Genomic DNA, 13,247 nt, shown 5'->3' with positions numbered 1-13,247 from the left:
TTACATCTAAGTGGCTAAAGTAACAATTATGCTCTAATAGAAAGGTCATTTTCCCTCTGTGAATATTTGACAACCCTTGAAAAAAAGCGATCTTTTACAATATTTTGTTTTTAATCATCGCGTTGCCATATGGCAATGCTAGTATTTACAGGCATCTTGTTTTTTCAGGCGGGGTTTCTCTCTACAAGAAGCTTTGAACATGGTTTACGAAGATGACGTCAACGTTAGAAATATTTATGTTGAGCCCCCAAATATTGGATACCTCACTGATGAAGATTCTGGCGAGGAGGATGGGGGAGGATTCATCGACAATCTGTCTAGAAAACAGCTGGAAGCAAATGTTGAGGTGCAAATGTATGGCGAAGAAGCAGACAAGGAGGATGACGACATCGAAGAAGATGCAGTTCAAGCAATGGATATTTCCCAGGAAAGCAGCGGAAGTTTCATCCCACAAACTACCTCTCAAGTGAAGAAAATTGAATACCAGTCCCTAAATTGGATAACGGGTGATTTGGTCGACAATGCCGCTAGTGTCCCAGAATATAGCTACGAACCATTCAATACGTTGACACCTGTCGAGATGTTCGAATTATTTTTCGACGAGGATATAATTAGTTACATTCTCAACCAATGCACGAGTTATGCACTACAGAAGAACTTTCCCGACCCCAAAATTTCCGCAGGAGAAATGAGGTGTTTCTTTGCCATTTTGATTATATCGGGGTATAATTGGCTCCCGGGAAAAAATTTTACTGGGATACGAAAGGCGATATGGGTAATGCAATGGTCATGAACGCTATGCGAAGAGATCGGTTCCTTACAATTTGGCGTTTTTTCCACCTTGCAAATAATGAAGCCATCGATGAAAGGGACAAATATTACAAGATCAGACCCTTAGCTGACTATTTACAGAAAAAATATAAAGAATATTACGTCCCTGAAGGCGAATTAAATTACGACGAATCTATGGTGAAATACTTTGGACGCCACTCATGTAAACAGTTCCTAAAAGGAAAGTCGATTCGTTTCGGATACAAAGTTTGGTGCCCCAACACTAAAAGTGGGTATCTTGAAAGCTTCAACCGATCCCAAAGCAAATAATCATTGTTATAAAGTTTTTGGAGCATGTGCGGCTCCATGCGTCACAATGCTCGATGAACTGCCCAATGATAAATCAAGATTACCCTACACATTTTTCTGCGACAATTTATTTACGAGCCTCCACCTTTTGAAACATATAAAGGATCGTGGCTATAGCCTTACCGGAACAATACGGGAAAATCGCATTCCCAAAAACTGCCCTATAGAATCGAAAGCTAATATGCAGAAACGCAAAAGGGGTGATGTAGAGTCGATTCTCGAGAGAAAAACTGGTATTATAGTTGTAAGATGGTTGGATAACAGCGTCGTAAGTGTAGCGTCAACATGTTATGGGGTGGAACCACAATCGCTCGTGAAAAGATATTCACAAGCCTAAAAGAAAATCATCCAGGTTCAAAGTCCATGCCTGATTGGTAAATATAATAATGCAATGGGGGGCACCGACCTAATGGACGAAAATATAAACCGCTTTAGAATAGGAATGAGGGCAAAAAAATGGCACTGGAGCTTGATTACCTGGATGCTAGATGCGACTATACAAAATGCGTGGGTGCTACATAAAAAATCCGGCAACAAGTTGACACAGTTAGAGTTTAGGCGTGAAATTGTGCAAGCCTATCTGACCAAATACGGAGTGCCTGCAAAACAAGGTGGCCGACCGTCTAGTTCACTCTCAAGTCGTTCCTTTCATAGAGTATCTGATGATATTAGATACGATGGAGTTGGACATTTACTGGAACCAGTACCAAATAAAAAGAAAATTAGGTGTGCAGGTGAAGAATGCAGGTCGATCATGAGAACAAGATGCGCCAAATGTGAAGATGGTTTGTGCACAAAGTGTAATGTTAAATTTCATACACAGCTATAGAAAATTTTTTGCCGATTATCTCTCAATTTCATAGAATATTTTTTACTTTTATTTCATTCGGTTAATGGGAACCTAGCGTTTCCATTTGGCAACAGGCAATATTTTTAGGTTTTAATATATTTAATAATTATTTTTGTCTTTTTCTAAGTCAGTTTTGTCCATTCATAAAAGTTATTTGTATTATTTATGTAAAATAAAGATTTTCGAAAACTTCGTCCTTCATGGGTTAATAAAAAAAAACAGAAATCTTGGACTTATGTTGTTTTTAAAAGAAAGAAAAAATAAAATGAAAGTAATGTTATACACTTAAGTTTTTATTGAATTTTAAATTGCAAAAAATAATTAGGATTCTTCACAACCACTACTGTTGTCATCTTCATCGATTTCTAAGGCGTCATTGTTCTGCAGATTTTCGGTTTGCATTTCCTAAATACGGTAAGAGATCCCTTAAATTTTTCAGTTTAGCAGATAACTTGGTGTGAGTTTTATTAAACTAATTGTTGCTACTTTACTTCTGACAATAGAGGATCTCCATGGACCATTGTAGGTATCCTTCAACTTCACTACAGCAGTCTCTGTAGTAATTTCGAACATGCGCACTAGTTTTAGAGAAATTGGCGGTTTAGCTGTTTTCAGAAAATATTGATCGGTGGCTAGCTTTATGTCAAAAAACTTTGAGGAAGGAAAATTTGGAGAGTGTACTTCCTGCTGAAAATATCACTTTGTCCCACTCTTCAGGTGTCTCCACTCTTTCCAAATGGCGTTTTTTTTTTATCAGTACGACGTCCTGGTCGTTTGGGAGATAGGAATGGCCCCGAACCAGGAACAGGTACTTAAATGTGTCAAAAAGTTTAAGTACATGGACAAGAATAAATAAAAAGTGCAACATAACATAATTCTTGTTTTGCTCAGGACATCCATCACTTATTAGTACAAGATTCCTGGTCGTAAAGCTATTATTGTTAATAAAATGTAACTACATGGAACACACATCGTTGGCACCTTTTTTCGCTTGTCCTTCAGTGTATGTGTAAATAAATGCCTCATCTGTACCAAGATTGTGTATACCGAATACGTGGTACCACAACTGACGTGAATAAATAACTGGATTTGATCGATCGATGGAATCGATTTCTCCAGCCATAGCGTGTATCTTGTATTGTCTTTTCCTTGTAAAAAATGCATCAGCCTTTCTTACACGAATCTCCTTTTCCATTGTTATTTGGACTTTTTCTGCATCGTTAATTCCTTCGGAAGTAAGTTTTTGTTGGAACGAATCACATTGAGCACATGTATCGGATCGTGGGAAGCCAAACTTTATATTAAAGTGGGATGTGAATATTTTCCAGTAGATTTTATAAGGGATATTGATAAGTTATTCAGATCGAAACATGAAATGCATGTCTTTTATGGTTAAACCTTCCGGCAGGTAAAAATGAAGTGGGAAGTGGGTTTTTACGTCGTGAGTGATGGGACTGCCTTGGTTTAAAAGACTTAATATGTTCCTTTATTAAATGAATTACGGTATCTGAATAATCAGTTGACCTTTTCTTATCTTTTCCTCTTAAATCCCTTGGCACCATACCTCGTGTGACTAAATGGTTTTGTATGCGTCTAAGTCTACCAACAGTTAAACTATGAATGCCCAAAATGCCTCTTTACAGACTTCTGTTTTCTTTCCTTCATATCTTATTTTGAATGCATATCCTGCAGCATGTGGTTTTCAGTACCCACATTTCTATTTTTAGGGCGACGTCTATTTACTGGTTTTATAGTTATTAGACCAGACAAATGAGAGTCTTGCTCATTTTTATTGTTCATATTATAAAACTGTTGGAATAAAACCACTTTTATTTCCCTACTAATATGTTCATCACACTTGAGCCGTTTACATCTATAACAAAAAATATATTGTAAGAAAAATATTCAATATTTACGTTAAAGCTATTAGTTACTTGCAGTTTCTTCCAAGAGTGCGGTTTTTTACTAGTCTTCCTTTATGATTAATATGCTTTTCGCCTTTTACTTTTACTATTTTTATTAAACTGGCCTTCGGTGTTTTTTTAACTTTACGCTCAGGCGCCTGCTGTACTCCACTACCACTTGCTACTGCATTCTCCATATTCATAACTTATAGTGCAAAACTGAAGAAACTACTTAAAATGTAACACGAGACTAACAACACAACCGTTCCGTAATAAGACAACAACGCTACTAAATTTGACAAGTCTCTGCCTGTCTACACCGGGAGAATAGACCGATGAAAATGAGAATTCGCCGACAATGTGTGCCGAAGTAGTTCAGTACTTACCAGTGGGCTGTTCTCTCGGCGTAGTTTCTTTTAAAAACAACATTAGTGCATGGACCTATGTAGTTTTTAAAAGAAACGAATAGGACATTATGTCGTTTTTACAGAAATACTGATATTTTAGTGCCACATATAGGGGGATATGTGATGTTTTTGGGAGAAACGAATCTTTGGGCTGATAGAGTTCAGGGTCTTTTACATGATGACCCACAATCGCGTTTTCGTAAATTTTGGACTTTTGTTTCCAAAATAAACGCCTCAATTGCTTACGGCAATAATTCTATAATAAAAATAATGTTGTATATTCTTATAATGTTTATGTGATTGCTTCCATCAAGAGTTCCATATAGTTAAATTTCTAGGGGTAGTTTATCTCCTGCCTATTTCCTATTTAATAAACTTTTGAATACATTGCAAATTTCACTAGATCAGCGCGTTTTCTAGTTACACCTATATTTTTAATGTCATAAACAAACAATCGTATTTAGCAATAAGCAATGAATAATATTATTAAAAGTATTTTAAATTTTTAAACTGAATTGGGTTACTTAGATCTGATTTCTGGATGCTTAATTAAATCTCGTTACATCCTTATCCCTCAGAAGAAAAATTTTCTGAGTGCTGTTCGTTTTCAATCAATTTACATAAACTGTTTTAGTCTTCCCTTCCGAAAGAAGAAAATTTTTCGTGTCATCACTCTATACAAATTTTTGGTACGTATTTCCTTATATTTAGTAACAAAAATGTTCAATATCAATATATTGTTTCCATTCTCAATTTTAGAATTCTTTCAAATGTTTTAAAAATGCATGACAATAATGTTATTGGTCTATATGATTCCGGATTATATTTGTCTTTGCCCGGTTTTAGAATTAATATAACAAAGCAATCATTAAATTTGTAAGGAGGTATTCCAGATTGTAAAATACACTTATAAATATGTAGTAGTAGTCTTGGGCGTAGGAAATTTCGACACTAAGCAGGTAGCGACTAAAATTTAATGGCAATTTTCGACATCAGCCCCAATTCCCGTTTTTATCTTACAGGTATATTCGACACCAAATAAATAGAGCTGCGACATAAATAAAATACCATAATTAATTTATTTATTTATTTTAATAAAAGTAATGTGCATTTTATTTCTTTATAACTGTAATAATATCTAAATATAATACAACTAGTACCTAATTTTTGTACATTTTACCGTTAATATACTTGTATACAATGATTTATTTGCTATTATAGGAATGATAAGATACAGCTTTTATAAAATCTAACCTACGTATTTGTTGGGATCGTAGTTTATCCATCATTTTCTCCAAAAATGCCAATTTAGCCTTAACAGTAGTATCTTTGATTTTTGCTGGTATATGTAAACTATTTATTTTGACATAAGTGTCTACTTGAAATTCTTTTAACTTTTCAATAAAAATAAAAATAGAAGGATGTGTTGAATAAAAAGAAGAATTAAATCTCGAATGAAAGGATTCACAGGCATTTGTGGTCCTCGTAATAGACGGATTCTGATTAGACCATATGTGTGGTGGAAATAGAGCGCTATCGAAAATGTAATTTTCCAGTAAATAATCTGCATATATATCAAATGTTGCGTTTATAGGTTTATATGACATTAAATCATAAAGAAAGCATTCTTCAACTTCTGCTGGATTTAAATAAGTTAAACCAAACGTATGCCTTAACCATTTTCCAATTTCTGAATTTGTATCCTTATATTCTTGTACCAAACCCAAAGATTGAATTTTTTTTAACCAGTTTTGGTGTAAGTGAAAACGGCATCCACTAATTTTTGCATTGGGCCACATACAATAAAGCACAGTGAATTGCTTTTTTAAAGTCCACAAATATTTCAGTTGGCTCTAATGATAATTGAAATGTTTCAAAAATCTTAGACCTTAATAAAGAAAATAAATTTTTGTATGTCATTGACAATTTGTCCTTTAACAAACAGTATGCTAAAGGAACATAATGTCCATTTTCCAAGCCATGTATAGTAAATAATTGTAGAAAATATTTGGTACTGTATGAAAATGTTCCATCCATATACAAAGTTTTTAATTTACACAACAAACGAATATTTGTCTCGCATACAATTACATTTAATTCAGGATGATCTAACAACAAAAAACTTTCATTGCGACAGGTTTTAGGAGAATAATTACTAACCGCGTTATGGACTTCTGGTATGCTTCTTGGTAACGGACCTGGTAACAGTTTACGACGACAGTTGTAAATGTTCTTTCTTATGCTAGCTTTGTCAGGAACCGTCAGCAAATTGGCATCATACTCAGCAACAGCAGTTCTTGTAATTTTGGCAGGCTTTTCCGATATATCCTCTTGGGTTTTTCTTTTACATGCATTGGTTACCATCTTTACTTCAAGCTTTTTTGGATCGGCTTCATGATTATGTACCAAATCACTTCTTGTGATCGTGAGGTCCTCACAGCCTATTGTAAACACTTTTGCGGAACACTTAGTGTTTCTTTGGATGCAGCGCCAAAATATCTCGCCGCTTTTTAACACTTTCTGTTTCGAGAACGAATGATGCTCCACCACTAATAAATCTCGACCACGGGAACTTTTTATCAAACTCATTTTTTAAATATCCGTATATGTGCACAAGTCAACGTCAAACAAGAAATAAATTACAACTGAAATAATTTAGTCACAAGTACACAAGTGCCACGCCCCCCCGCCGTGACAATAAATATTGGGAAAACCCGCTTGTCCTGCTTGGGTGCAAATGTCCATCGCCGCTAATTACCTACCTACCTGCTTTACGCCGCGGTGTCGAAATTTCCTATAATAAAATTTGACCCCTCGATTACCCCAGGTACAAAGACAATTTGGTGTCGAAAGTTCGTTCGCCGGTAGTCTTTTAGCCATTACACCCGTTTTTTATAACATGATATAGGAAATCTGATCTGGCTTAAATAAAATAAAAAGTGATAAATCGTTTTTTTTTTATTTATTGAAGATTTTTAAAAAATAAATATGACCAAATACGAGTACATATTCTATAGGTATACTTAATTACAGAGTTATGGTATTGTAATCGCTTTTACAATTTATGCAAACAAAAAAAAATCCAGGATCACCAGCACAACCTTCATGTACTCACTTTTTGCAACTACTACATTGTATCCACTTTTATGATAAAGCCATATTCTGATACGTATCTAAACAAAAGAAACAGAAGCATTCTTCACACTCCGAGTCGATTTCTTTAACAACTTTCTTCTTTGTTCGTTTCTTTGATTCTGCTTTCTTATCTGTGCAAATGTTAATACGTTTTTCTACTACTTTAATAGAGAATAGTAATACTATTCACTATTTTGTCGTTCTAGTTAAACTCATATTTTCTTATCATAATTATTATCTAATTTGGCTAAATCTATTTTGGCATTACTATTTTCTTTTAATGAAATAGGAAATGCCTTCAATATTTATGATAAGATTTTACTTTCGATTAAACGGCAATTATATTAATCAAAAAAATTCTGCAAGCCAGTTTAACAATAAACAGTATTCAGTACGGTTATTTCTCAAAGTAGCAACTTATTAAGATGCAGAAGGCACTCATTGCATTCGCTGCACTGTGTTTTGTACAGTTATCTTATGCCGCATTACCCTATAACGTAAGTAGCTTAGCTTTTTATTATTTTTTGTAAGTATATATTATTTTTAAAGTTTTCTCAGTAAAGTGATGTGACCAGATTTTCTACAACCATAAAATTATTTCTTTTTAATTTTTGTTTCACAGTACTCGTCAATTGTAGTATACACATTTTCTTTTCTCGTGTGTTTTAATAATATAATAGATAACAAAATGCAACATTGCTTTTTAATTTTCACGAAATACAAGCATATATTTCGTACAAAAATTCGTTCAATGATATCTAAGATCAAATATAATACAAGTCAAAAAGTATATATAGGTCAGACAGAAAGCAATTGTAAAAACAGACAACTAAACATAGAACTAGTTTTCTCAACGAAAAAACTAAACGTATTATGCAAATTATTTAGTTAAAGGAAAATAAATAAATTTAACTATAAATATAAAATTTTAATCCTTCTTTAATTTAAAGCCAAGTAAAATCAAAAACAAGCAAATTTTTTTCTTTTTCTTCGGTGCATTCTACTTTAAACATTGGCAATTATTTTGTTCACCAAATCGTTTAAGCCTAAGCTCATCTAATCCTGTATTTTATTAAGCCAGGAGCACTGCCTGTTTTCTGGTCCGCGTCTACCTTCAATATTAACCTTTAGTACGGGTCGAAAGAAGTGTCATTTATATTGTCACTTTAGATGTCCAAGATATGCAGTTCCGCCATCTCGATTAGCTTACGTTTTTGGACCATTCGACGAAAAACTTTCGAGTTGGTAGTTTGGGCGGTCAAAGGTATTCGCAACATTCGTGGAACATCTCAAATGTCTCGAGTCTATTTAGGCTGCTCACTTTCAAGCGTCCACGCTTCAACCCCATACAAAAATGTGAAATATGTAGCACTTTACTAAGTTATATCGTATTTGGATATATCGACCAAAATATTACTTAGAAGACTATACATTTTTTTTTCAAACCATTAGATAATGTCAGTGATACAGTGTTTTTGTAGATTTAGTGAATATTTCTAACATTAGATTACCGTTAGGTAAATTATGTATTGCGTAAAAATAGATTTTTTTCTTTAAACTATACCAAATATTAAGGGTTTTTTAAGTGTTTTAAGCACCAGTTATCCACGAATACTTGCTTAAAACTATTTTTTTTATTGGTACACTTTGAAATCATCTATTATTACTACAAAAAATTGAAATAAGAGCTATTAATGTAAAATGTTTGAATTTGTGATGTACGTTAGGGTGTCCCTTCTTTGCATAAAAAAATTTTTTTGAGCACTATCGCAAGAGATATTCAAATTTGCGTAATTTTCCAGAGATTATAAAACATGTAAAATAAATACTATAGCATGTCAGCTTCAGATCTTCAAATTTTTATTGTATACCAGGTGTACGAATCAAACTGTGTTTTTTTTAAAGTTTGCATCACCCTGTGGAATATTCTAGCATTTGTAGAATATGGAAATTAAATCGTAACTATAGTCTCATGCTTTCTCAACATTTTGTTGTTTGATTGATTCGCTTATATTGGATAATACAAAAGTTAGGTGCTTTAATAACTAGACATGTTTTTTTTTAATTCAAAATATTAACAGGGTTAAAATCCTGGGTCCTGGCTTCAAAATTTACGAAAGTGGTATAACACGACTACCACTGAACTGTTCCGCGCTGCAATAAACAAAGTAAAGATAGCCGTGATGATCGCCAACATTCGGAATGGATAGGCACTTTAAGAAGATTAACAGGTGGACAAAAACAAGAAAAAAAAACTGGAACGAACATGTAAACCGAATGGAACCAGATAGATTAGCGAACATCTGTAAAAAAAACGAGCCGTATAGCAGAAGACCCGTTGTAAGGCCCCCAAAAAGGTGGAAGGATAATGTACAGTCAACAACGACTGAAACAGAATAAGAGGCAGACAAACAAGAGTAATCCTAGACGCGCGAAGAAGAAGAAGAAGAAGAAGAAGACATGTTTTTTATCAATTTTTATCTCAAGGAAGAGAAAAAATAATCTTTTTGAAAAAAAGGCATTTGTTACAATAAAAATCCAATGAATAAAATCTTCGAAAAAAATTCAAATTAACAATATTTTGGACATCAAAGTCTAATTGAAAAAAAAAATGGGTATCAATAATGGGTGTTGCCGCCTCTAGTCCTTAGGACTTCTTGGAGCTGGTGTGGAAGCTTGGAGCTCCATTTATGATATCCTGGATTTCAGATTAGGGGATATTGTGCAACTCTATTGAGGGGCTGATACACTTGCTCTCAACCTTCTTTTGAGGTTGTTCCAGATATACTCAATTGGGTTAAGATTGGGACTGTGTGCTGGCTATGGTAGAACTTGAATCCCGATCTCATGAAGGTACTCACGGGCAGATCTTGCTACATGGCAACGTGCATTGTCATGCATTAGTCTGAAGTTATCACCAATGAATGATGCAAAAGGCATGATATGGTCTTGGAGAACTTCTTGAACGTATACTTGAGCATTCACACTGCCTCTACCGAACACAACAAGATCAGTACGCGCTTCGTAAGAAATACCTCCCCAAATCATTATTAACCCTCCTCGGTAAGCCACTGTTTCGGTTATAGCGCATGCAGCAAACTTTTCATTTTAACGCCTATAGACACGTTGGCGTCCATCTGGACCTTTAAGGGGTACTCTGCTCTCATCTGAACACAGTATATTCTTCCATTCCGCCATAGTCCAGTTAGCATATTCTCGCGCAAAATGAAGTCTAGCCCTACGGTGTTGTTAGAGCAGTTGTGGTGCGCGTGCTGGACGAAGAACCCTCAAGTTTATTTTTGTTAGTCTTCTTCTAATCGTTGGTCTACTCACACTAACGTTTCTCACCTCAAGAAGAGACCTACGAGCTTCAGGAACCATGCAAAAGCGATTTCTCAATACTTTAGTGACAACGAAGCGGCCATCTCGAACTGAAGTGCATCGTTTTCGGCCTGGACTTGGCCTGCGGTTGTACGATCCTGTCTCCCTAAATCGTCTGATGGCATCTTGTACCGTAGTTCTGGGTACATCGAGTATAGCAGGGACATGACGTTGACTGTAACCAGCAAGCCACTGCACTAGCAGCATCAGTTATAACGAGTGTCATTTTTAAAATCACAAACAATAAATAAGCACTAAAATTTCAACTTAACCAATATTCGCTCATAATGATATAAAATTACAATTTTAATTGTTAATTTTAATTACAAATTTAATTTTAATTACAAATTGTTCAAGAATTGTTATTAACACGGAAACAGATTTGCAACAATGTCGTACAACGACTACATGTCAAAAATCCTTTGATGACACAAATTTAGAAAACAAACTGTCACAGGTAATGTAAACAAAATAATAATAAAGGTGGTGGGAATAATTTTGCTGGTGAGTTAAATCGTTTGTATTGATGAAAAACATGGCTAGTTGTTAAACTACCTTACTTTTGTATTATCCAACATAAGCGAATAAATCAAAAAACAAAATGTTGAGAAAACATGAGGCTATAGTTAGGTTTTAATTTCAATATTTTATAAATGTTAGAATATTCCACAGGGTGATGCAAACTTTAAGAAAAAGACACAGTTTAATGCGTGCACCCGGTATACAATGAAAATTTACCTATTTAGCAACCATATTATTATAACGATATTTTCAAGGAATAAGGCTATAACATATTAAAAAAATCATTTAAATCGGACAACAGGTTTAGGAGAAATAAGACATAAAAAATTACCCATTTTTAATTAATTACAGTGTATATACATTAAAAGCTAAACATGTTAATGACTGTTTTAACAAGAACATGTCATACTCAGTTATACGAAGTAGTAAACAAAACTTAAAAAATAGTTATAGTTCTTTCTAATAACGTTATATAGTGTGATTTATTTAAGATAGTTGAGACATTTCTAATCACGCGTTTTAAATCACCTATAATATAATAAATATTATTTCATCAAAATAGGGATACTAAAAGAATTGTACCAAACAAAATGTTCGCAATTTTAGTACTTATAAAGATGTGGAGTGTCAAATCAAATTCTTACATAATAAAATTGGTCAAATCTCGTAAAACACTGGATGTAAAGTAGCATATCAATAATAAGAGAACTCTCAAAAATTGTTTCTTATAAATTGGGCAAATGTAATAACTCCTCATCCTAAATATTCAGGTAATAATTTTGTTAAGTTTCCCTATTCCGTCTTATTGGAACTCGCAAAGAATTACCCCGTATATACATAATATTTTTCATTGTGATAGCTAGCTAATACTATTTGTTTGTAGAATTACGGTGAACCATTGAAGACTGACTTTCAAACTTGGCACGACAACTGTAAAATTTATATTCCCGGCGTAACTCAAGAAGAAATCAATAGAGTAAGACAAGGACACTTTGACACAGACAACCAAGCTATTAAGGTAAATAAACTAGTTGTTAAACATAAGATTTTGATAGTTTTTTATGTTCAGCACAAAATGTCAAAAGTTGTACAAATTATTTACAAAAGAACTGTTTAAATTTCTTTTTTCAAAATGACAAACATTCATTATTATTATGACTACTATTATCTGTTATGCGTTTGGATTCATTTTAGGTTACACAATATCGCTTCAGTCTTTTTCTTTGGTGCTACATACGACACTCCGGTTGCGTTAATCAATAATTCAACCTTTTTAATATGGTATGGACTGTTTCTTTTCCTTTTTGGGAAACCTCCAAAAACTTAAGATACAAATTAAGGTTTCCCAATTTTGACATTTCCAGACACTTTTGGACATTTTTCTTACCGACTTTGTGAAATAAAACAATTTCGTATTTTATAAAGTTTGTTTATAGTTCATCATCATCACGTAGCGCTACAACTCTGGGTGGGTCTTGGCTGACTACAACTTTTTTCCAATTTGTTCGGTCTTCCATCAACCTAGGGTCAAATGGAATGTTCATTTTCCGGAGATCTGCTTGGATGTTATCTCTCCATCGCATTCTGGGACGTTCGAGTGGTCTTTTGCCTGTGGGAATCTCTTCCCATACCAATTTTACCAGTATCGTTATGCAGTCTGTGCACGTGGCCTGCCCATCTTAGTCGCTTGATTTAATTTCTTGGACAATACCGGCGTCATTGTAGAGTGCTTTTAATTCGATATTGGTTCTGAACTTATACTGGTTTGTGGTGATGTCATGGTGAGGTCCGAAAATTTTTCTAAGTATTTTTCGTTCAAAGCGTCTGAGCGTCTGTTGGTTTATAGTTGTTAAAGTTTAAAGTTCCTTAAAAATTATCGCCGTAGAGATTGTTTTTTATTTTTAATAA

The 13,247-nt window shown here is 34.0% G+C and overlaps 2 protein-coding genes across 3 annotated transcripts in view; one reads left to right on the top strand and one right to left on the bottom strand.

Annotated features, from left to right (window-relative positions):
• LOC140449818 (dynein axonemal heavy chain 1-like) overlaps positions 1–13,247 on the bottom strand; it is a 1,063,244-nt gene that overhangs the window by 213,266 nt on the left and 836,731 nt on the right. The gene's annotated exons all lie outside the window — the stretch shown is intronic.
• Positions 7,774–13,247, top strand: part of LOC140449820 (uncharacterized) — a 35,820-nt gene continuing 30,346 nt past the window's right edge. The window contains exons 1-2 of the mRNA XM_072543177.1: positions 7,774–7,933; positions 12,223–12,357. Coding sequence (XP_072399278.1) covers positions 7,862–7,933; positions 12,223–12,357 — 207 coding nt within the window. The 5' untranslated portion in view covers positions 7,774–7,861. The remainder of the gene's footprint in view (positions 7,934–12,222; positions 12,358–13,247) is intronic.

The sequence above is a fragment of the Diabrotica undecimpunctata genome, chromosome 9, assembly GCF_040954645.1.
Source record: "Diabrotica undecimpunctata isolate CICGRU chromosome 9, icDiaUnde3, whole genome shotgun sequence".
Taxonomy (NCBI): domain Eukaryota; kingdom Metazoa; phylum Arthropoda; class Insecta; order Coleoptera; family Chrysomelidae; genus Diabrotica; species Diabrotica undecimpunctata.
The sequence above is the reverse complement of the archived record's forward strand: the minus strand, read 5'-3'. Positions and strand labels throughout refer to the sequence as shown.